Below are 26,052 nucleotides of genomic sequence, written 5' to 3'. Positions count from 1 at the left end.
AGACTATCCACAACACCAACAACTTTTGGGTCATCAGCAAACGTACTAACCCACTCTTTTACTTCCTCATCCAGGTCATTTATAAAAATCACAAAAAGGAGTGAAGTTCAAAGGTTTCAAAGATACATTTAATGTCAGAGGAATGTATACAATATGCATTCTGAAATACTTTTTCTTCGCAACCATCCATGCAAACAGAGGAGTGCCCCAAAGAATGAATGAAAGTTAAATGTTAGAACCCCACAGCCCCCACCAACTCCCCCTCCCACAAGTAAGCAACAACAAAGCAACAATCCCCTCCCCCACCAGCAAAAAAAAGCATCGGCACCCCCCACCAAGCACTCAAGGTGTGCAGCAAAGACACAGATTTGCAACACCCCAAGGACTACTCGTTCACTCTGTATTCAACATACCACAGGCTCTCTCTCTCCCTAATAAGAGAGAAAGAGGTGTCTCTGTTTCATAGCGAGAAGGGAGACATAACAAACAACTCACGTGATGGTCTGGGCCAAATCCACTATTTCTTGTATGATTTTCCGCTCCGGGGCATAGCTGTTTCCAAACCAGGCTGTGATGCAGCTATCAATATACTCTCCACCACACAGCTATAGAAGTTTACTCTCTCATTTATAAAAAGTAATCGCTAGCTTACTCTCTAACTCCTCCCTGATGGGAGGTGGCTACATAGCATCCATGCCAGGATCACCACACTCAAAATGTTACTTTCCCTAAGCAGTAAGGCTGAACAACACTTCCACCCACTAACCCCCCACCATCATCACTTTGTCATTTTCTGTCAGTCTCACCTTACGTATGTACAGACACTCCTGTGCCTAGCGTAATGTTTGGACATACAGTCAATCTATGTTTGCAAGCTATTTTACATATTTATACTTGGTGTTTTTTTATTACTATTATTGTGTTCTTTATCTTATTGTATTTTTTTGTGCTGCATCGGATCCACAGTAACACCTATTTTGTTCTCCTTTACACTTGTGTACTGGAAATTACATTTAACAATCTTGAATCTTAAGCTGGATCAAAATGCTGGAGGAACTCAGCAGGTCAGGGAGCATCAATGGAAATGAAAAAGTCAAAGTTCCAGGCCGAGACCCCTCATCAGGACTGAAATGGAAGGGGGAGGACACCAGAAAAAGAAAAGGTGGGGGGGGGGTGTGAGGCGAAGGAGGCAAACTGGAAGGTGATGGGTGAAGCCAGTCAGTGGGAAAGATGAAAGGCTGGAGAAGAAGGAATCTGATAGGAGATGAGAGTGGACTATAGCAGAAAGGGAAGGAGGACGGGTCCCAGCTATAATGATAGGTAGGTGAGAAGAGGTAAAATACCCGAGTGGGCAATAGAAGAAGAGGGAAGGGGAAGGGAAAAAGAAATACAGGAAGGAGAAAAATTGATATTCATGCCAGCAGGTTGGAAGCTACCCAGAGAGAACACAAGTTGTTGCTCCTCCACTCTGAGGGTGGCCTCATCTTATCAGAAGAGGAGGCCATGGATTGACACGTCGGAACGGGAATAGGAATTGGAATTAAAATGTAGTAAAAAGTTACTTAAGCTATATGTAGCAGCCAATTCTAGCCAAACCAAATTGCCATGGCTGGCGACCCCCACAGGTTTGTTATTCTTGTATGACACACCCTCAGCTCCAATAATGATTGTTACAAAAATCAAAGATATCTATTTGATCCTTTATTAACAATTAGCAAAGATAAAAGCTTGAAGCAATGAATTTTAAGTATACCCAAGTGTATGTTAAGTGTAATTGAGTGGTTAACAAAAGATACCATATCTGTCAGGCCCCAGCTGCAAACTGTATTGAACAAAGGAAGAATACGTAACTTATTTCCTCACTTTTACCATGCCCACACCCATGTGACTAGTTACAATAATAAACATATAAATGCAAAACGCAGAATACAAAGCAGATGGAGAATAGAGGCATGGCTCCTACACTATAAGTATCCACGAATATAGTTGCATCTCTCAGCAACACTCTTTCCCATATAATCTCCTGTATAATGCAAATGAATAATAATCCATGGACAGTAGTGACAGTATCTTACCGGAGCCTTGAGCTCTCTGTTGGAGGTAGTCCAGGTTTCCTAATCGTAAAGAAGAATCAGGTTCTCTGGCGTCTAAGAGGACCATGAGATTTGCACCGAGAAGAAGAATTTTACCTTCATTACCTTAGGTAATGATAGCGCAATGAATTCCATTACTAAGATTAACCAAGAGGTGGCTTCTAAGATAATGGAAAGTGGCTCAGATTTTCCAAAGTGTTGACATGAAACTTTATTGGTTGGATCTAACTGCTATAATGCATCAAAAATCATACAATCAGATGTCACTGAATTCTTTAAACAGCAGGCACTAAATACCATTACAATAACATCTTAAGAGCCGAAATATTGCTTTAAATAATTTTGTTCTTAATATTTGACGTCCTGTTCTATCAAGCACACAATGCGTCTTGCAATTCCAATTTTTTTAAAGTTATGAATAACTCAGAAGTTGAGTTAAAAAGTTATTTCTTAGCCTTTTTCTTATTTGGAAAGAAAGTGAACCGTTTACCGAAAGAAGATGAACAAGGCAGGGGGAGAGCACCTTACCCCTGGAGGAGGCGGAGGCGGAGGCGGAGGAGGATCGAGATATCGCCGTCTCATGTCTGTGCGGTGACGTAGAGCGTCTGCTGACCTTTTACCTCGCGGAGTCGAGTGGGGAGAGCGAGAGGCTGCGGGGCCGAGCGGAATGTGGGGAGGGCACTGATTGCCGGCAGACTGGGAAGGGGGGAAGTGACCGCTTCTTCCACTGTCCGCCACGGATACTTGGAGCGGCGGGAGGAGGAAGGGCTGGGCGCGGATTAGCCCGGCGGAGGCCAGGCGTTGTTATCTGTGATAATTAATCGGGGGAGGCCCGGCTCTAGTACCCTTGGTGTGAGGTTGCTCTGGCCCCGGGCGGATGCCGAGGTGCAGGACAGCCTCCGCCGCTTCCTTCGCGGCTTGAAGTTGTGTTGCTCTCCTTCCGCTCACTCCCTCGATCTCCCTCTGGCCGCGTCCCGTTCCCCTGTCAGCCATCTACTATGGCCGTCTCTCGCTCCACCAGCTGTTGTTCCTCGTTCTCCAGCGGCCAGACAAACCCATTGTACTATTGGACTCGGATATTGGCTTTCATTGTTCTCGTCTTCATCGGTGAGTATTGTACTTCTAATCTGATCAAATCGCATCTGCAAAGAAAACATTCTGTGTATTTCTATCTCTGCCCCGAATTGGAAAGCGGACACTTCGTGTATTCAGCTTATTGTTAACAGTTGTTGACTTGTCTTTTGTTGATCATTTTAACTCTCACATCAGAAGATCTAGGGGCTTTAAGTTTTAAAGTGGGTGTTATTTTAAGATATTTAAACCTGTTTCAGAAAAAGATTGATCTATTTATTGTGCCAGTAAATGGGAAATTAGATTTTTTTAATTGTCGTGTTCCTCCTCCTCTCCTCCCCCCCCCCCCCCCCCCCCCCCCCCCCCCCGCGTCTTGATTGTTGTGCTGCGCTCTGGTCTGTGCTCAATGAGTTTAGTTAATTTTGTTAAAGGTTTTACTGCTAGTTCTGTTGCAAAGCAGATGTGAGGGTATCTTTAAACAGTCTCAGTTAACCTGTCTGCTTTTTTTTAGAGTCATTAGACTCCACTTTATGTATCTGTAGAGTCAACCTGCCATCATGAGCGTGCAATATGGGTTGGTCTGAATCTGCATTTCATCATGTGCCCCGCTGTATTTAATTATGTTGCCCCTTGTCCTGTGCAGAACATATGAAAGCAGTAAAGCCTTTTATGTTTCATGTTTGCTCCTGTCAGAATTGCTTGGCTTCCTCTTCAACTAATCCAGCCAGTGGCCTTCTGTGAACTTCATACTTAAGAACTCCCTTAATTTACAACAACCTTTGCTTCCTAGCCCTCTCCCGATGATGCTGAGCTACAATTGATTTTGGGTTCTTGAATGCTTTGTTGTTAAAATTGTTTCCTTTGTCTTCAAAACCTACCATGGATTAGTTAGACTTTTTTCCATTTCGTTTAGTTAGAAAATTCTGAACTACCTGTGCTGTAATGATTTTCCACTGCTTGTTTATCCCTGAATTTAATTGTTCACCTTTTGATGGACAATGCATCATTTGCCAAGGACTAAGCTTCCCTTCCTCTCCACTCAACTTGTCCTTTAAATTGCTTTTTAAAATTTACCTCTTTGATCAAGAACTTATGGATAACACTGGTGTTTCAATGTGTAGTCATTTTATTACAAGGAATATCCAACTTGAAGATGTTCTAAGTCTAGAGCATATTGGGTGACAAATGACAGTGCATGTGTCTCTCTGCTCTTTTATTGGAGTTTAGTAGTAGAGGGGAAAAAAGACTTTCTGGTATTTAATGTGGGTTCCCAACTTGTGCTTTCCTGGCCTAGGATCAGAAAAGACGCTTGTTTCAGTGGAAATTCTCAGATGAGAAAATGAGGGAAGTTTTTACATTTTAATGCACTTATTGAGAAGTGTTTTAAAGTTTGAATTTATTTTATTTTTCTACTTTTAATTATTACACTTTGAATGTCAGACATTTAAAGTTGTTTCAATATCCTTTACAGAGAGGGGTTTATCCCCAGTTTAGCCTCAGCATTTTGGGATGGGACTTCAGCACTTAGCTGCTGAGACATACTCATCACCGAGGCTTTGGTTACACCTTCATGGAGATCAGTTCAAGTTTCTTTCCACATTTAGGCCAATGGAATGCTGAGAAATGGAGTAAGACATTTCTGGGAATATAAAATAAGTTCCAGTAACTTGGAGTTATAAAGAAATATGTGGGTTAAATTCTGAGAGGTGCAGAAATGAAACTACAGTAGTAGGAGACTTCAGCCACACAGGCATGATCTGAAACTGTAGTGATGTAAGGGCAGTTAAAATTACAGCATTCAACAGGAGCTTTCAAATATTGTGTAGTGAGATAGTGTGGTACCTAACCTTGCGTAGAATATGAATCTGGACCAGCAGAAAGGATGACAATGCCAGACCATTTTGGAAGGGACCATTATAGAATTACTGAAAATAAACAAGCTTGAGTGTAAAATTAGACATGGCTTGTTTTGCTACACTGAGAAATAATTTGTTAAAAGCTCCTTGAGGGAAAATAAGTGACAAAACAAATGAAATATTAAGAGGAGCTGGTGATGGTTATGACCAAATATTTAAAAGGGAAGGCATGACCCCTACACCAACCTTAATATTCTTCTTCTTAGTGTTCGATGGAGTTTGAGGAATATGCAGGACAGAATAATAACAAAAAGAAGTTAATAACAAATATTAGGGGATCATGAGGAATAGTAGCAAGAGGCCATTCAGCCAGTCTTGTCTGCTGTGACATTCAGTAAGATCATGGTGTGTGTATATAATGTATATGCTTGTATATGTATAAGTGTAATACATCTATTTTGAACTGCAATGGATTTCATAAGGTATTTCATTATATATAATGGAATAGGTTATGAAACCCATTACCACACAATAGAAAAGGTCCAAAATGGAAAATAAATGTGTTGCTCCTTTTTTATGCAGATGGTATCAACACTGATATTAAGAAAATCTGGGTGTATTAACTGGCCTAGCAGTTTTTGAAAGTAGATAAATTTCTGGAATTGGATTAAATATATCTGAGGCTCTTAGAAGGACTGAGCAAGCAAATGGTGTTCTGATTATTTTCCAATCCTTTTGCATTATTGAAAGTCTCAAAGGAAACTTGTGTGGTGGGGCCCTCCGTTGGTCGGGGTTGACCGTGGATGTTGCGTCTCTGCTGTCTGTGATATGCAAGCCAGGGTAGTACAAGATGGAGAGCAAGCCATTGCCCATGTAGCAGTCCACCCCCAATGCTGCTGATGAATCCAAAGGAACATCAGAGACTGATGCCGTTTGGCACCAGTACTGTTGCAGGTGTTGCCAGTCAGCATTGAGCTCAACGTAAGACTGCCTTATGGACTCCAGTTCCAGATTTTTCCTCTGGGTTTAACCCTGAAGCCTTCCCATGTGTGGGTATAGCCACAAGGCAACAGAGATTTGATATCAGTGTTTTCCTTCTAGATGAACTTCCAACAACAACTGACGAGCCCTATCTCCCCAAAGCAACTGGTTTTAATGTGCCAGTAACGTGCCTTTGTCCCTTCTCCTGTCAGTAGAAAAGGTTCTGCTGGGTTTCGTAGCTAAGCCACAAGTGAAGGTCAGGAATTAGACTTAGTTGTCAAAGACTATTTGAGACGCGCATCATTCGGAGCATTTAATAGTTAGTGGGAGCATATCTTTAAGGCTTGTGTGGTACCGTTGCTTAAAAAGGGAGAATGGGAAGATTAGATAACTACAAGCAGGAGTCACTGGTTCTGGTGATGGACAAATTTTTGGAAAAATCTGACTGACAGCATTTGGAGAGGCAGAGTTAATCAAAGGAGAGATTGAATTTGAAAGGAAAGGTCATGTTGTAATAATCAGATTGCAGTATTTTGGAGGAGGATTGATGCAGTCTACATAAATTGATGTCAGTTTCTTTGGGAAGTTAAAGTTTTACATTTTAATGACCTTGAGGTGACTTGTAGCTTTGTCTTTCAACATTAATGTGCTTTGGCATTGTCTGCATACTGCAATCCTGACTGGAGTCGGAGTTTTGGAGTGGAGTGACATGGGTTGAATATCCATTTAGTTTGTGGTTCAGCTCCTTTCTGGTGTGAAGGTTGTTGGCGATGAAGTGTAGTACTGAGAAAAGTTTTGAGGTATTCTTACTGGACACCAGTCTGAGTTGAGATTGGATCTATTTTACCCCTTTTTGGTTGCTATCACAGCTTGCATGCCATCATGAATCAAATGCAAGAGGGAGATAATTTCCAAGAGCACGTGAATTTAAGAAGAATAGTCCACAGTCCTTGATTAGCAGAGACAAAGGGGTGGCACGATTTCGTAGCAGTTAGCGTAACACTATTACAGCACCAGTGATTCAGTTTCGGTTCTGTCGCTGACTGCAAGGAGTTTGGATGTGGCTGTGTGGTTTTCCTCCCACATTCAAATGATGTGAGTGCGTAGGTTAATTGGTAACATAGGTGAAGTTGGGCAGCATGGGCTTATTGGGCTGGAAAGGCCTGTTAGCTGAGCTATATCCCTGTAAATAAAATAAAGGCTTTTGTGAGCTCTAAGTAAGCAATGCAGGTTGGTTAAGCCAGTCAGTGAGAAACCTGATGATGACTTTCTCTGTGGTAGAGAACAGGAAGCCCCCTCTGTAGTTACTGAAATGAGAGTTGTCACTTACCACAGAATTGAATACAGTTATAGTATCTGACTGACTTATTGCCGGTTACGTGGCTAGCATTTAGGGCAGCAATGAAGGTCCTCCATCTCTGGGGGTGTTCAGGGCTTTCTTCATCGTGTCAATTGCTTCCTCTCAGTTTTCTTTACTGTCAGTCACACAAGTCCTGGTGGAGACTCAGGAATACCATTGCACTCAGATGTTGGAGGGTTCATCATTGTTGATTCCATAACAATTTTGTTTTACCTGTCAGGGCAGTTAGCCCTAAGTTAAACTCCTGAACCTTTAGGACCAGTGGACCTCTCTTAGTCTGTCTTCTACCCTTTGACATGTTTGGCATGGATGACCCTGCCAAGAGCCAAAGGATAAAGCCCTGACTCCAGGTAACATAGCTCTCCAGGTCATTGAGGTATGCAGACCTCCAAACTATGACAAGGTTGTGGTCCTCTTGGAGGTATAACATTTGAAGTGCTAGAGTAGTATAGCTTGGAAACAGGCCCGTTGGCTCGACTCATCCATGTGAACCAAGATACGCATGGAAGCTAATCCCATTTGGTCCATATCCCTCTAGACCAGCAGTTCCCAACCCTTTTTATGCCATGAGCCCCTGTCATTAACTTGCGGGGGTTTGGACTGTGGACTTCATGTTAGGAACCCCTACTCTAGACTTCCTATCCATGTACCTGTCCAAATATCTTTTAAATATTGTTATTGACTTGCCTCAGCCATTCCTCTGGTAGCTTGTTCCATACAGGCACCACCCTGTTCATAAAGAATTTGTCCCCTGGGACCCTATTAAATCTTTAAGGGGAGTAAGGGGCGGCCATGGCTGACGAGGGAAGTAAAGGGCAGTATAAAAATAAAAGAGAAGAAGTATAACATAGCAAAGATGAGCGGGAAACCGGAGGACTGGGAAGCTTTTAAAGAGCAACAGAAGATAACAAGAAAGGCAATACGCCAAGAAAAAAATGAGGTACGAAGGTAGACTAGCCAAGGATATAAAGGAGGATAGTAAAAGCTTCTTTAGGTATGTGAATAGCAAAAAAATAGTTAAGACCAAAATTGGGCCATTGAAGACAGAAATGGGTGAATTTATTATGGGGAACAAGGAAATGGCAGATGAGTTGAACAGGTACTTTGGATCTGTCTTCACTAGGGAAGACACAAACAATCTCCCAGATGTAATAGTGGCCAAAGGAACTAGGGTAAAGGATGAACTGAAGGAAATTTATATTAGGCAAGAAACTGTGTTGGATAGACTGTTGAGTCTGAAGGCTGATAAGTCCCCGGGACCTGATGGTCTGCATCCCAGGGTACTTAAAGAGGTGGCTCTAGAAATCGTGGACGCATTGGTAATCATTTTCCAATGTTCTATAGATTCAGGAACAGTTCCTGCTGATTGGAGGGTGGCTAATGTTGTCCCACTTTTCAAGAAAGGAGGGAGAGAGAAAACAGGGAATTATAGACCGGTTAGCCTGACGTCAGTGGTGGAAAAGATGCTGGAGTCAATTATAAAAGAGGAAATTATGACACATTTGGATAGTAGTGGAAGGATCAGTCTGAGTCAGCTTGGATTTATGAAGGGAAAATCATGCTTGACTAATCTTCTGGAGTTTTTTGAGGATGTAACTATGTAAATGAACAAGGGAGATCCAGTGGTTGTAGTGTACCTGGACTTCCAGAAAGCTTTTGATAAAGTCCCACATAGGAGATTAGTGGGCAAAATTAGGGCACATGGTATTGGGGGCAGAGTACTGACATGGATTGAAAATTGGCTGGCTGACAGGAAACAAAGAGTAGTGATTAACGGGTCCCTTTCGGAATGGCAGGCTGTGACCAGTGGGTACCGCAAGGTTCGGTGCTGGGACCGCAGCTGTTTACAATATACATTAATGATTTAGATGAAGGGATTAAAAGTAACATTAGCAAATTTGCTGATGACACAAAGCTGGGTGGCAGTGTGAAATGTCAGGAGGATGTTATGAGAATGCAGGGTGACTTGGACAGGTTGGGTGAGTGGGCAAATGTATGGCAGATGCAGTTTAATGTGGATAAATGTGAGGTTATCCACTTTGGTGGCAAGAACAAGAAGGGAGATTACTATCTGAATGGTGTTAAGTTAGGAAAAGGGGAAGTACAATGAGATCTAGGTGTCCTTGTTCATCAGTCACTGAAAGTGAGCATGCAGGTACAGCAGGCAGTGAAGAAACCTAATGGCATGTTGGCCTTCATAAAAAGGGGAGTTGACTATAGGAGCAAAGAGGTCCTTCTGAAGATGAACAGGGCCCTGGTGAGACCACACCTGGAGTATTGTGTGCAGTTTTGGTCTCCAAATTTGAGAAAGGACATTCTTGCTATTGAGGGAGTGCAGCGTAGGTTCACAACGTTAATTCCTGGAATGGCGGGACTGTCATATGTTGAAAGATTGGAGCGACTGGGCTTGTATATACTGGAATTTAGAAGGATGAGAGGGGATCTGATTGAAACATATAAGATTATTAAGGGATTGGACATGCTGGAGGCAGGAAGCATGTTCCCACTGATGGGTGAGTCCAGAACTAGAGGCTACAGTTTAAGAATAAGGGATAGGCCATTTAGAACAGAGATGCGGAAAAACTTTTTCACCCAGAGAGTGGTGGATATGTGGAATGCTCTGCCTCAGAAGGCAGTGGAGGCCAAGTCTCTGGATGCATTCAAGAGAGAGTTAGATAGAGCTGTTACAGATAGCAGGGTCAAGGGATATGGGGAGAGGGCAGGAACGGGGTACTGATTGTGTATGATCAGCCATGATCACAGTGAATGGCGGTGCTGGCTAGAAGGGTCGAATGGCCTACTCCTGCACCTACTGTCTATTGTCTATTATTTCCCTTCTCAGCTTAAAATAAATACATTTTGATAGCATAGATCTTTGATTCACTTTCCCCGGGGTGGGGGAAGAGTGCTCATTCACCCTATTTTTTTGCCTTTATGAACGCAAAAGCAAAGATGTAATGTTGAGGCCTTGTAGACACTGGTGAGGCCTCACTGAGGTATCGTGAGCAGTTTTGGGCCCCTTATCCAAGGAAAGGTATGCTGACATTGGGTTCAAAGCAGGCTCATGAGAAAGATTCGAGAATTGGAAGGGTTATCATATGAGGAGCATTTGATAGCTCTGGGCCTTGCTGGAATTCAGAATAATGAGGGGTGATCTCATTGAAAACTCAAATTTTGAAAGGCCAAGATAGAGTGGATGTGGAGAGGATGTTTCCTGTGGTGGAGTCTAAGACCAGAGGACACAGCCTCAGAATAGAGGCACGTCAATTTAGAATAGAGATGAGGAAGAATTTCTTTAACCAGAGAGTGGTGACTGTGGAATTTGTTGCTACAGGCGGCTGTGAAGGCTGTCATTAGATATATTTAAGACAGAAATTGATGGATTCTTGATTAGCCAGGGCATGAAGTAGGGAGTAGGGAGTAGGCAGGAGATTGAGTCTGAAAGGGAAATGGATTAGCCATGACAAAATGGTAGAGTAGACTCAAACTAAATGACCTACTCCTGATCCTATATCTTATGACCTTACATCACCATATACAACCCTGAGATTCATTTCCTTGTGGACATACTCGACAAATCTCTAGAATAGTAACTATAACAGAATCAGTGAATGACCACCAAACTAGGGCTTTCGGCCTGAGTGCAGAAGACAGCAAACTGTGCAAATGCAAAAAGAAGAAAGAATAATATAAATAAATAAGGAATAAATATCAAGAACATGAGATGGAGACCCAATTAAAGTGAGTCCATGGGTTGTTGATATAAACTTATCCATATATGTTGGGGTTGTGAGGCCATGAATAATTGCCAGCAAATATCTTCTGGACATTGATTCAAGTTCTTAGGTATTACTGCAAAAGAAATATTGCATGAAGATTGATGCCATCATATCTTTTGTTCAATTTACATGTGTATTTTATCATTTGTTAGCCTTCAGCAAAGTCTGTTTATTTCAACAGTTTAAAAATATGCACCATTCTCAAGTGTAATACACAAATTAAAATAACAACAAAGTTATGGGCTGATGTTTGTGTATGCACGATTTCAACAAATTAGATAGTGAAACCAATTATGATTTGGAAGCTACTTAATCTAATTTTAGTGGAAGACACTGTTCCTTAGTAAACTTGATGATAAATTTGGCTTTAATTCGGCTTTTAAGGAGGTGCTCATGCTGGTGCTTTATTCATTATTCATGCTGGGCTTTTATTCAGGCATACACGTGAATTGAAGTAAATCTACTGTGCACCCATAGAAAATTGTTTGGCACCATAATGTCTGGCTGGATTTTGTTTACTAATGCTGGTTGTTACTTATTGTGAATGAATGGTCTCTGGAGTCAATTTCAGTTCAGTGACAGCCTCTGGACTGAAATCTTTTGTTTTTTTTTCCAGCTCTTCCCACATCCATCTGCTCTTTAACTCTTCTGTTTTTTTTTAACCATCATAGCATTACCAAATAGCAATCCAAACATTATACTATAAAAAGGATGTGATTAAGCTAAAAAGGTACAGAAAAGATTTGCAAGGATGTTGCTGCAGCTGAAAGGCTTGGGTTACAAGGAGACTTAGAATAGGCTGGGACTGTTTTCCTTGGACTGAATGAGGCTGAGAGGTGGTCTTTTGGAGGTTTATACAGTCAGGAGGGGCATGGATACGAGGGATTCATCATGGCCTTTTTCCCAGGTGAGGGAACACTTTAGAGGTACATGGGTCTAATACAGACAATTGTGACAACCTCAGGAGGGAAAAAAACACTTTAGTTGACATTGAGCCAAAGTGCTTGTTTCCATGATCTATAACTCTGTTACCTTCTCCCTTCTACTATCAACCCAGTTTGTTACAACCCAAAATGTTAATTGTACAGTTCACTCCACAGATGCTCCCGGAACTCCTTCAGTACCTTCAGCATCTTGTTTGTAAGTAATTAATAGGTTTGCTCACCCTGAATCTCATTTGTTCTAACCTTCTTGACCATGTGGGACTTTGTCAAGGCCTTGGTAAAGTTCGTGAGGCACAATTTTATAGGCAGCAAAGCCATACTGACTATTGCTAATCAGTCCTAGTTTTTCCAAATGCAAATAAATCCTGTCACTCAGAATCCATTCAGTAACTTTTCCACCTCTGGTGTTAGATTAATTGACTGGTAGTTCTCTAGCTTGTTCTTAAATAAAGATGCAGCATTAGCCATCCACCAATGTTCTGGTACCTTGCCATTGGCTAGCCAAGATGTAAAATCTCTGCCAGGGCTTCAGCAATTTCTTCCTTGCTTCCCACAATGTCCGAGGATACACCTGGTTATGCTCCTGTGATTTATCCATCTTTATTAACTTCAATCCCATCATTTCTTCCTCTTCCATAATGTCAATAAAATGTACAGCACAGAGTCCATGCCAAAACGATTTAAACTGCTTATTCCCATTGATCTGCACTGCGAACAAGCCCACCATACCCCAACCATCCATGTACCTGTCTAAACTTCACTTAAACTTTGAAATTGAGCTCGCTTGTGCCACTTGCTGGAGCTGGCAGCTCATTCCACACTCTCATAACCCTCAGTGAAGAAGTTTCCCCTCATGTTCCCCTTAAATTTTTTGTCTTCTATCCTTAATCCATGACATCTGGCTGTAGTCCCACCCAGCGTCAGTGGAAAAACCCTGCTTGCATTTACCCTATCTATACCCCTCATAGTCTTGTATACCTCTGTCAAATCTCCTCTCAGTCTTCTACGTTCTAAGGAATAGTTTCTAATCTATTTAATCTTTCCTTGTAACTCACGTCCTCTGGACCAGGCAACATTCTTGTAAATTTTCTGTATTCATTCAACATTATTTACATCTTTCCTGTAGCTAGATGACCAGAACTGCACACAATACTCCAAAGCAGGCCTCACCAATGTCTTGCGCAACTTCAACATAACATCTTATCTCCTGTACTCAGTTTATGAATGCCAATATGCCAAAAGCTTTCTTTACGACTCTAGCTGTAATGCCACTTTCAACGAATTATGGACCTGTATTCCCAGATCCCTTTGTTCTACCACACTTCTCAGTGCCCTACCAATCATTGGCTGTTCCTACTGAAGTGCAAAACCTTGCACCTCTCTGTATTAAATTCCATCTGCCATTTTCCCCAGCAAATCCAGATCTCTCTGTAAGCCATGATATCCTTCCTGGCTGTCCACTAACCCCCGATCTTGGTGTCATCCGCAAATTTGCTGATCCAGTTAACCACATTATCAATCAGGTTGTTGATATACATAACAAATAACAGCAGGCCCAGCATCAATCCCTGCGGTACGCCACTAGTCACAGGCCTCTAGTCAGAGAGGCAACAATCTACTATCACTGGCTTCTCCCACAAACCCAATGTCTAACCCAACTTATTACCTTATCTTTAACGTGGTGTGATTAAACCTTCTTGACCAATCTTCCATGCTGGACCTAGTCAAATGCATTGCTAAAGTCCATGTAGACAACATCCACTGCCTTGCCTTCATCCACTTTCCTGGTCGCTTCCTTGCAAAACTCTTAAGATTGGTTAGGCATGACCTTCCATGCATGAAGCCTTACAAGACAAAATCTGCAGATGCTGGAAATTCAAGCAACACACACAAAATGCTGGAGGAACTCAGCAGGCCAGGCAGCATCTACAGTAGAACGAACCATAGAACATTACAGCACAGAAACAGGCCTTTTGGCCCTTCTTGGCTGTGCCAAACCTTTTTTCTGCCTAGTCCCACTGACCTGCAACTGGGCCATATCCCTCCAAACCCCTCTCATCCATATACCTGTCCAAGTTTTTCTTAAATGTCAAAAGTGAGCCCACATTCACCACTTCATCTGGCAGCTTATTCCACACTCCCACCACTCTCTGTGTGAAGAAGCCCCCCCTAATGTTCCCTTTAAACTTTTCCCCCTTCACCCTTAATCCCTGACCTCTGGGTTTTTTTCTCCCCTGGCCTCAGTGGAAAAAGCCTGCTTGCATTCACTCTATCTATACACATCATAATTTTATTTACCTCTATCAAATCTCCCCTCATTCTTCTACGCTCCAGGGAATAAAGTCCTAATCTATTCAACCTTTCTCTGTAACTCAGTTTCTCAAGTCCCGGCAACATCCTTGTAAACCTTCTCTACACTCTTTCAACCTTATTAATATCCTTCCTGTAATTAGGTGACCAAAACTGCACACAATACTCCAAATTCGGTCTCACCAATGTCTTGTACAACCTCACCATTACATTCCAACTCTTATACTCAATACTTTGATTTATAAAAGCCAATGTACCAAAAGCTCTCTTTACAACCCTATCTACTTGTGGCGCCACTTCTGGGGAATTATGTATCTGTACTCCCAGATCCCTCTGTTCTACTGCACTCCTCAGTGTCCTACCATTTACCTTGTATGTTCTACCTTGGTTTGACCTTCCGAAGTGCAATACCTCACACTTGTCTGCATTAAACTCCATCTGCCATTTTTCAGCCCATTCCTCCAATTGGTCCAAATCCCTCTGCAAGCTTTGAAAACCTCCCTCACTGTCCACTACACCTCCAATCTTTGTATCATCAGCAAATTTACTGATCCAATTTGCCACATTATCATCCAGATCATTGATATAGATGACAAATAACAATGGACCCAGCACTGATCCCTGCACACCACTTGTCACAGGCCTCCACTCAGAGTAGCAATCCTCCACTACTACTCTTGGGCTTCTTCCATTGAGCCAATGTCTAATCCAATTTACTAACTCTCCATGTATACCTAGTGACTGAATCTTTCTAACTAACCTCCCATGCGGGACCTTGTCAAAGGCCGTACTGAAGTCCATGTATACAACATCCACTGCCTTTCCTTCATCCACTTTCCTGGTAACTTCCTCGAAAAACTCTAATAGATTGGTTAAACATGACCTACCACGCACAAAACCATGCTGACTTTTTCTAATAAGTCCCTGTCTATCCAAATACTTGTAGATCCTATCTCTCAGTATTCCTTCCAATAATTTACCTACTACCGATGTTAAACTTACTGGCCTATAATTTTCCGGTTTACTTTTTGAGCCTTTTTTAAACAACAGAACTACATGAGCTATCCTCCAATCCTCCGGCACCTCACCCGTGGATATCGACATTTCAAATATTTCTGCCAGGGCCCCTGCAATTTCAACACTAGTCTCCTTCAAGGTCTGAGGGAATACCCTGTCAGGTCCTGGGGATTTATCTACTCCGATTTGCCTCAAGACAGCAAGCACCTCCTCCTCTTCAATCTGTATAAGTTCCATGACCTCCCTACTTGTTTGCCTTGTTTCCATAGACTCCATTCCAGTTTCCTTAATAAATACAGATGCAAAAAACCCATTTAATCTCTCTCCCATTTCTTTTGATTCCATACATAGCCGACCACTCTGATCTTCAAGAGGACCAATTTTATCCCTTACTATCCTTTTGCTCTTAACATACCTGTAGAAGCTCTTGGGATTATCCTTCACCCTGACTGCCAAAGCAACCTCATGTCTTCTTTTAGCCCTCCTGATTTCTTTCTTAAGTATTTTCTTACTCTTTTTATACTCCTCAAGCATCTTATTCCCTCTCTGATGAAGGGTCTCGGCCCGAAACGTCGACAGCGCTTCTCCCTATAGATGCTGCCTAGCCTGCTGTGTTCTACCAGCATTTTGTGTGTGTTGTTGTTTGAATTTCCAACATCTGCAGATTTCGTCGTGTTATTTCCTCCCTGTTGCCTATACATGTTATACATCTCTCTCTTCTTCTTTATCAGAGTTCCAATATCGCTCGAGAACCAAGATTCCTTATTCTTATTCATTTTGCCTTTAACCCTGACAGGAACATACAGACTCTGCACTCTCAAAATTTCTCCTTTGAAGGCCTCGCACTTACCAATCATATCCTTGCCGGAGAACAACCCGTCCCAATCTACGCTTTTTAGATCCTTTCTCATTTCTTCAAATTTGGCCTTTTTCCAGTTTAGAACTTCAACTCGAGGACCAGATCTATCTTTATCCATGATCAAGTTGAAACTAATGACGTTGTGATCACTAGAACCAAAGTGTTCCTCTACACACACTTCCGTCACCTGCCCTAACTCATTTCCTAATAGGAGATCTAATATTGCATCCTCCCTAAATATTGCATCCTTGCTAAAGAGTAAACACTCGACGTTCCCTACACCTGTCATATTTACCTTTTATTCTGACAGGCATGTACAAGCTTGGAACTCACTTTTGAAGGCCTCCCATTTACTAAGTACACCTTTGCCAAATAACAGCTTGTCCCAATCCACATTTGCCAGATCCTTTCTGATACCATCAAAATTGGTCTTTCTCCAATTTTGAGTTTCAAACTGTGGACCAGACTTATCTTTTTTGTATATTTCCTTTGAAACTACTGGCATTGTGATTACTATCTGCAAAGTGTTCACCTACACAAACTTCTGTCACCTGCCCTGCCTCATTCGTTAGTAGCAGGCCAAATATCACACACTCTCTCATGGGATTTCTACGTACTGATTTGACAGACTAAATCCCATCTAGTCCTTGTACAGTATAGGAGTACCAGTCAATATGTGGAAAGTTAAAATCTACCTACTGTAATAGCCTGTTGTTTCTTGCAACAGTCTACGATCTCTTTACAAATTTGTTCCTCTAAGTCCCTTGGACTGTTGTGTGATCTGTAATAGAGCCCCATTAAAGTGGCCATACCTTTCTTATTTCTCAGTACCACCCATAATGCCTGGCTAGATGTTGTCCAGTCTGACCTGACAGTCACTGCCATGACAATTACCCTCTCTAGTAATGCCGCCCCTCCTCCTTTTATCCCTACAGCTGTCTCAACTAAAGTAACGGAACTATGGAATATTGAGCTGCCAGTACTGTCCCTCCTACAACTAAGTCTCACTAATGGCTCCAATATTATAATTCCATATGTTGATCTATACCCTGAGCTCATTTGCGTTTCCGACGATACTTCTTGCATTGAAATATACACAGCTCAGAACACTAGTCGCCCCATGCTCAATCCTTCAATTCCTGACTTTGTCTGAGGTCTTGAGAACATTTGTCTCCTGAACCTCTCCACTAGCTGTTCTGGCAGTCTGGTTCCTGTCCCCTTGCAACTCTAGATTAAGTGCATTATTCAGCACTAGCAAACCTTCCTGTTAGGATATTAGTCCCCTTCCAGTTCAGCTGCAAGCTGTCTTTTCTGTACAGGTCCAACCTTTTCTGGAAGAGAGCCCAGCGATCCAAGTATCTTGTGTTCACCCTCCTACTAATCTTACTCCTTAGCCATGTGTTAAACTGTGTAATCTTCTTATTTCCGGCTTCACTTGTATGTGGCACAGTGCTGAGATCAGAACCTTGGATGTCGTGCCCTTTAACTTGGCACCAAACTCCCTTTGCAGAAAGATCTGAGATGTCCGGTACGCTGGCACCCAGGAGGCAACATACTATCTGGGAATCTTGTTCTTGTCCACAAATCCTCCTTTCTGTTCCCCTAACTAATGAATCCCCTAACACCACAGTTCACCTGTTTTCTCCCCTTGCTTCTGAATTGCAGACTCAGTGCCAGAGACCTAGCTTTTCTCTGCTAGGTCATCCCCCCAGCAGTATCTAAAGTGATATACCTGTTGTTGAGAGGGATTGCTACATGGGCACTCTATACAGACTGCTTAATCCCTTTCCCCTTCCTGATTGTCACCCAGTTTCCTGGGTCATGCACCTTGGGTGTAAATGTTCTGTACCATTCGTAACTCCTCAGACAGTGAAGCAGTTCATACGCAAATGCAGCAGGATCTGGACAAAATCCAGGCTTGGGCTAACAAGTGGCAAGTAACATTCGAGCCACTCAAGTGCCAAGCAATGACCATCTCCAACAAGAAAGGCTCTAACCATCGTCTCTTGACATTCAGTGGAATCTCCATCACCGAATCCCCTTCTATCAAAATTCTGGGGGTTACCATTTATAGGAAACTGAACTGGTCTAGCCATATAAACCAGAGCTGGTCAAAGGCTAGAAATCCTGTGGCACTTAACTCACCACCTGACTCCCCAAATCCTGTCCACCATGTACAAGGCTCAGGTCAGAGTGTAATGGAATACTCACCACTCGCCTGGATGTGTACAGCTCCATTAACACTCAATAAGCTTGACACCATAAGCATCCAGTCCCTCCATCATTGATGAACAGTTGCAGCAGTGTGTACTATCTATAAGATGCACTGCAGCAATACATCAAGCCCCCTTCCAGGCCACGACCACTACCATCCAGAAGGACAAGGACAGCAATACCTGGGAACATCACCACTTGGAAATCCCCCTCCAAGTCACTCACCATCCTGACTTGGGAACATATCGCTGCTCCTTCATTGTCGCTGAGTCAAAATCATGGAATTCCCTCCCTAAGAACACTGTGAGTGTACCTACACCTCGGGGACTGCAGCAGTTTAAGAAGGCAGCTCATCACCACCTATTCAAGGGCAATAAATGCTGGTTTAGCTGGCGATGCCCACATCCTGTAAATGAATAAATTTTAAAATCCTACCTCTCTATATGTCCTATTACAACCTTAGCCTCCCAAGTGATCCCAAGTTCATCCAGTTCCATCTCTAATTCCTTAATGTGGAGTGTTAGAAACTTGTAGTTGTAGTCGCCAGGGACACTAGAGGTTCCCTGGACTTGCCACATTCTGTAAGAGGAGCATTTCACTATCCTGGCTGGCACCTCTACTGTTCTAACTGAGTAAATGTAAACGATGGGGTGGGGAAATCTACCTACAGATTTTGTCTGCATTCTCTGACTGAAGTCTCGAAGAGCTAAAGCCTCAAAATCTCCATTCTTAACTCTGATCACCACAATGATAGCTGCTTTGCTTTCCCCTGCCTTCCTTTAATTTATTCTTGCTAATCATTCCCAAATGCTGATTGACCGCTGCTCAAAGCTCCAAAACTGCCATGAGTCACTGCCTTTTCCACTCGATCAGCGAACTTGAGTGAACTATGTCTTCTCAGGCTTCTGATCTCTCTGATTGCATGCTGCCTCGGGATATCTCTTTGAGCTAACTAGTTTCCATGTCCTTCTCCATGTTCAATGCAGATAAGAAGTATCATCTTTGTGGATTCACTTTCATGTTTATCTTGTGTCCTCTTTTTAAAATTCTGTTTTCCACTTTAAATGTACTTCTGCATCCTTTATGCTTCCTCCAGGGATTTGCCTCAAATGACATACAGTATGATTCCTTTTTCCTGACTAGAACCTCATATCTCTTGTCAGCCAGGGTTCCCTAATAGTACCAGCCTTGCCCTTAACTCTAACAGGAACATGTTGCATCCATTGTCAAAGGCCATGCCCTAATCTCACTTCTACCATTGGGTAGGAGGTACAGAATCCTTAGGTCCTACACCCAGCAGATTTGGGAACAGTTATTCTACAAACATCAGGCTCCTGAACCAATGCTGATGCCTTCATTCATGACTGCTCTGAACCTAATCTATGATCTACAGACACATTTTCAAGGACTCTTTCATGTTCTCAGTGTTAGCTTTATTTGTAGTTTGTTGTCTTTTGCACATTCGTATTCGTCAGTCTTTATGTAGTTTTTGTTAAATTTTATTGTTTGTTTCTTGAAAATACCTGCAAGAAAATGAATTCCATGCTGTATATGTAAACTTGTATGTACTATGATAATAAATATACTTTGAACTTTTCTTACCTCACTTTTTAAATCCTCCTACTTGCCACATCTCTTTACAAGCTAATAGCCTCTCCCAATCAACATTTGAAGGTTCCTTTCAAATATCATGAAAATTAACCTCCCAATTTAGGACTTCACCTAGCAGAGCATTCCTATCTTTCCCATAAATAGTATTAAACTAATAACTATGGTCACCGGTCTCAAAGTGCTCCAGCATTGACACATCAGCCACATGCCCAGCCTCATTTCCTAAGAGGAGGTAAAGGGTAGTCCCTTCTGTTGTTACATACCCCTTGGGTATTTTGTGACTGTCACATGACCATGATGTAATTGAGTCTCTGCTGAGCATGATGTAATGGTCTTGTGATGGTGGAGTGATGTAATTTTCCTGCCAGTGAGAGGTCATGTGATGGCCTGTTGCAGCAGGTATAAAAGGGGAAAGCTTTGCTGTGACGCAGGTCAGTTCGTGGTTTAATTCGTCAGTGACTCCGTTATGCTGCGTATTCGTCTCATGACGCAGTTTTGTTTTAAAGTGGAGTTTTACTTTCTGCCTTAAGTCTCAAAGATTATTGCAGGCAGTTTCAAAATGCTGCCAGCTTAATTCAGTGGGGGAGTGAAGAATTTATTGAAGTGCGGAGACCCGAAGGATTGAGTAAAATTGGTGTCGTCAGTGGTAATACAGGATCGACCTTATTGAATCCTCATTCAGAAGAAATTAGTAACCTGCATCTGAGATGACTCCTGCATTGTGAAAGCAGAAAGAGCTGGACGCAGCGTTTTGCCAAGGAAAGGTCAATGCCTTTAAGCCATTTTATTTCCTTCGTCGTAAATCCTTCCGGCAAGGCATATTTCAGCTGGGATCAGCAGTAATGTCACGTTGTCGAGGAATTCATTACTTCAGGAAAGTCTCTCCTAATTGACTGTGTAAATCATTAGAACTTTCTGCATTTATCGCTTTAAGAACTGTGTTCGCGTTCATCGCTTTAAGAACTGTTTGAGTTGCTGTATAGCAGTTAACTTCTGGCTAAGTTAGTCGTTTGTTTACTTTTGTTTTTTTTATTGAGCAGTGTTTAATAAATGTTTTATTTGTTTATAAAAAAGCTGTCTCTATTCTATATTCATTGATGCCGTATCTTAACACTGTAATAGGGCAACTTACATATTGCTTAAGAAAACTTTCCTGGACAAACAAATTCTGCCTCATAACTCCTAGCACAATGCTGGACCCAGTCACCTACTATTTTAATCTTGCAGCTTCTTGTAATTTCCTTACATATTTGCTTCTCTGATTTCTTCTGACAATTGGGAGGGGAGGCTGTCTATAGTATAATCCCATCAGAGTGATCACCCCTTTAATTTTTAAGTTCTATACCTATCTCTTTGTATATTTCCCCTTGAAATATCCTCTCCAAGTACTGTTGTGATGTTCTCTCTAATTGACTTCGCCTTTTCTTGCTTCCACCTCTATCGCACAGGAAGCATTGGTAATTGAAGATTAATCTGTCACTCCTGCCCATCCCTCTACCAGCTTGACTGGTGTAAGATTGCAGAGGTGGATTTCCCAGCATTTCCAGTCCATCTGACACTTGGAACACTTTGTAATTTTCTTTCTTTTTGTATAGACAGAGAACCTTTGGCCTGTATGAGTCTATATTGCCTTTCAGATCAATCCCTTTATCCCCACTTATTACTCCTAATTTACTTGCTTGCCCATACCTTCCCCGGTGGATTCAACTCGTGGTTAGCTACCTGAGGGGTTATTTACAGTAGCCAGTTAAACTACAAGCACATCTTTCAAATGTGGGGAAGCCAGAGCAAACTCCACATCGATAGCACTGGAGGTTGGATTTGAACCTGGATTGCTGGAGTTATCGGACAGCTGGACTTCCTTTAGCCCCAGCATATCACCCTGCCCCCAATCAAGTAGGGATAGTGTTAAGTCCACTAAGTTTGTTTTTGGTTTGCTTCATAATTGTTCATCTCTGCCAACTTGGTCCCAGCTTTTGAAAATGCAGGAAGTCTGAATTTTTATCTGATGCTATTAAACATTCGAAGCAACACTATACAAACTTTTAACATTATTAGTCTGAATGGCGCTTTGTAATTTTTCTAAATGTAGAGCAATTTCATTTAAATTTTTCTGAGTGAGCACTTTCCTCAGTGTGGTAAAATCCAGATGGACTGGCAGCAGGTAACATGCAGTTTCATAATGATATTGGTAGAATTACATCAGTTATTTGCCTTCTATCCTCCGATAAGGAAAGACGATTCTAGCTTTACACATTGATATACTCAGTTGAAAGCTGCACTGTTACTAAAAGCAGTTGATATGGAGTACATCAAATTTATGATTTTACATTGATTTGTATTTTTCAAATTATGAATCAGCAAATCTGCAAGGGAATTCAGCACATGAGCAGTTTCTGAAATATACATGGTCTGCTTGAAATTCTTTTTAAGAGGGAAAGGACGAGGGCATTTTCTTTTAAGCAAATGAATGAATAGATGATTATCACTTTTTATATAAAATAAATTGGATTCTGTGTCACTCATGAGATTAATGATTGATTGTCGTATCCAACAATGACAGGAAACCTGTATGGGAGTGCTTTTAAAGTGGAAAAGCTGGGGCAGTTCCACTCTCTCTACCTCAGAAGTCTGGGTCCAGTGGTATGAGTAGTTGTCACAACTAGGTCCCCTTGGTTGCAATGGATGACTGATTTCTCTGCCATGTCATACTCTTCGCTCGCCACAAAGCATTGCGAAGCCTGCCTTTCTGGTCATTGGACTCACTGTAGATCTCATCCACCCAGTCCGCTGGAGCTGATTTTGTGTGCTAGGACCGGCATGTCCCTATCTCACCAGGTCTAAGGTCCCCGACTACCCTCACCTGGTTTAGCCCATCTGTTGAAGCAGTGCACCGGGTTGTGGCCGCTGTTGCGTGCGAACAGCTACTTGGGGTCATAGGTGAGAGATGAGTGGGACCAAAGGTGAGTGAGCACACTTTGGAATAGACATGACAAGCTCCTTTACTGAAGGTGCTGTCCCTCCCTGGACACCCCATAACACTCCTAAACACTACCTAATACCCAACATGGACATAAGGTGTTGCTTGTGATGGATATGCTTAAGATTTATTTCCTGTACGTGTGCAGTGCCTCAGTTTCTGATTTTCCTTAGTCTTGTGTGTCTACTTTGAAACACTTGCAAACTATATATCCCAAAAACAAGTATTCAGCAGTTTGTTCAATGAGTTCATGTTCCAGATGGGAGTGTGTTCCAAATATTGCTATAGTCTTTGCAGTGACCTTAACAGTCATTATCATAATGAGATTATAATGCAGCTGCAGTTCTGTTTTTGTTTGCATTTTGCTTGAGGCAAGAATTATCATTGCATCTTGTATGATGTTTTCATTTCTGGTGTGTATTGTACCTTTTAGTTTGAGTGAATAGATCTTTTGAAATTTCTTGATGCTTTTCTTTAAATATGATCACTTTTGTGTTATGTTACTTTTATCGGGAGTTATCAGTTTTGTCAAAATGAGGTTATTTCAACTAATTGCCCTTTATGTTTCTCCCTTTTGTGAAACTCAAAACAGCATTTGTACAGTTTACGAATTCAATAAAAATAAATGTGGATAGTATCTTAACTAGTAAGAATCACAGTGGTTCTTTCCTGTGTTAAATGTAGTTATGAGACTTTTGCTATTCCTTATTCTTTGCAAAATATTTCATTACAACTTATCTGGGAAATACTCTCTTGGATTGTGATTCATCAGCAAATTAAATAGACATTTCTTTTTGAACTGTGCAAAATTTATTTCTTTTACCAAAAGCAAACAAAATCTACATGTCACAGTTGTTTGAGCTTAAATTTATTATATATTTTATTTCATTTTAGGAAGCACTGTTCTGGGAGAAAAGTATCGATTGGCAAATACCCAAGTTTCCGATATCTCCACTGGTATGTTTGCATTCATTCTTTTAAGATGATTTTACCTGGGTGGTGGGGAAAGGTGTAATTTGGTACGATGGTTGTCTAATTTGCTCTTGTGGTTGAAGGGCATTGTTCAGACCTGTTTCAAAGTAGATCTTTATATTGGGTATAATAAAAACCAAATAAGAGGTGAAAGAAAATTGAGTTAATGTAGAACTTTGTATTCGGCTATTATTTTTGGAATTGGATTGGATAAAGGTAGTTGTAATATTGTTTTAATTGTTATAATAGTTTAATTGATTAATGTGTAATTGATACAAATCTGGTGGTCAATTAGCATAATATTCCAAACCCCTGGTTCTGTTCAAAGATGAAAAAGCATTGGTCTTTACAATTTCTTTTGTTTAAATACCCTAACATGCATTGCTGAAATTAATGCATATGAGGATCAACCTAAACTTAGATTCATATTGTAGAGCTGCTATTTGTTTGATTGTATGACATTGAGGCATTTTGTGTTAGTAAATTCATTCAAATTTGCTTAACTTGACATACAACTTTTCCCCCAGTGCGTGGGAGGATAACTAAGAAGGATTTTCAATGTGATGCCTTGTCAGTTCTGTATATTAAAGTAACTAAATAGTACAACTTGAAATCCACAGTACAGTAAAACTCTGGCAGTCTAGCATTTGGAAATCCATAATGTTCAACATCAAGCTTTTGGGGATGGGGGATGTGTGCAGTCATAGCCTGGGATCTGGAATGCTTGTAAATTTCCTGCTCCCTTTAATCTCACTTGAAAATTTACTTGACTACAATGTAACTTTTAACAAATGAAATAATTTTTTTGGCTATCTGATATGGAATGTCCAGCAGACTGAAACCCTGAAAGACTATTAGTAATAAAACCCCCAAGGGTGCCAGATTATCAGAGCTTTACTGTACATGCACCTCTTGGTGACCTTACTCTTCCTTTTAATCTATTTTACATTAAATTACATTACATCTATTGACACAATAATTAAAAGTTGAATGCCAATTCCACAATATGCTTTTTACTATAGCAGTAATTGTAAAACTTTAATCCCTAAAAGACTCTTGTCGCCTTCGTGATAGGATCATGCAGCACTGTTTGTTTTTAAAAAGCATTTGAGAACAAAATTTTTTTGTGAGAACTTGCATAATTAAAATTTGAAAGTAAATACATCAGATTTAATTTGGGAATCTGTCTACTATTAGTCACATGAATACAGAAGACATAATATTATACACTGGTATCACTCATATAATTTGACCTAGAATTGCTTCCAGGATATCTTGCAGCCCTGCTCTATATGGATCCGTAGTTCAGTTTGCACCCTGCCTGCTTAAGGTTCATCAGAGCCCAGAAGGAAAGAGATGAATGTGTAGAAAAAGAAACACATGGCAATTGTTTGTACTATTCCTTCAATCTTCCCCTTGTTGAATCTGGAGATTGCCCAGAAAGTTCTTCAAAAGTCAAGAATGAAGTGCAAAACTCATGGTTACAATAAATTCATTTGGGGCAGCACAGTAGCATAGTGTTTAGCACAACGCTTTACAGTACGGGCGACCTACGCACGTTTCCTGCTTCTGCCTGTAAGGAGCTTGTATGTTCTCCCCATGACTACACAGGTTTCATCCCACAGTCCAAAGACGTACTGGTTGGTAGGTTAATTGGTCATTGTAAATTGTCCTGTGATTAGGCCAGGATTAAATGGGGGTTTGCTGGGCAGTGTAGCTTGAAGGGCAGGAAGAGCCTATTCCATGCTGTATCCCAGTAAGTAAGTAAATTAATTAATAAAGTTGTTCAATATAATACAGGTCAGATAGTCGGCCTGTTCTAGCCAGCTAAATAACAAAACAGCAGGAGAGAAAAGACTAGTATAGAGGGAGAGGGAATGCAACAACAAAAAGCTGTGGGCTGTGTTTTCCCTCTTTGTACTGTAAAGTAGTTCAAACAGGATAGAAAGGTGTTGATAAGAATGGTCTGTGAACGAGAACAGTCTTGATTTATGCTGCCATGGTA

At 41.4% G+C, this 26,052-nt stretch overlaps 1 protein-coding gene across 1 annotated transcript in view; it reads left to right on the top strand.

The window, feature by feature from the left end:
- Positions 1–2,697: 2,697 nt before the first annotated feature.
- lrp12 (low density lipoprotein receptor-related protein 12) overlaps positions 2,698–26,052 on the top strand; it is a 78,449-nt gene continuing 55,094 nt past the window's right edge. Inside the window, exons 1-2 of the mRNA XM_073052066.1 lie at positions 2,698–3,200; positions 23,970–24,032. Coding sequence (XP_072908167.1) covers positions 3,092–3,200; positions 23,970–24,032 — 172 coding nt within the window. The 5' untranslated portion in view covers positions 2,698–3,091. The remainder of the gene's footprint in view (positions 3,201–23,969; positions 24,033–26,052) is intronic.

This window comes from Hemitrygon akajei, chromosome 1 (assembly GCF_048418815.1).
Source record: "Hemitrygon akajei chromosome 1, sHemAka1.3, whole genome shotgun sequence".
In the NCBI taxonomy this organism is placed as follows: domain Eukaryota; kingdom Metazoa; phylum Chordata; class Chondrichthyes; order Myliobatiformes; family Dasyatidae; genus Hemitrygon; species Hemitrygon akajei.
The sequence above is the reverse complement of the archived record's forward strand: the minus strand, read 5'-3'. Positions and strand labels throughout refer to the sequence as shown.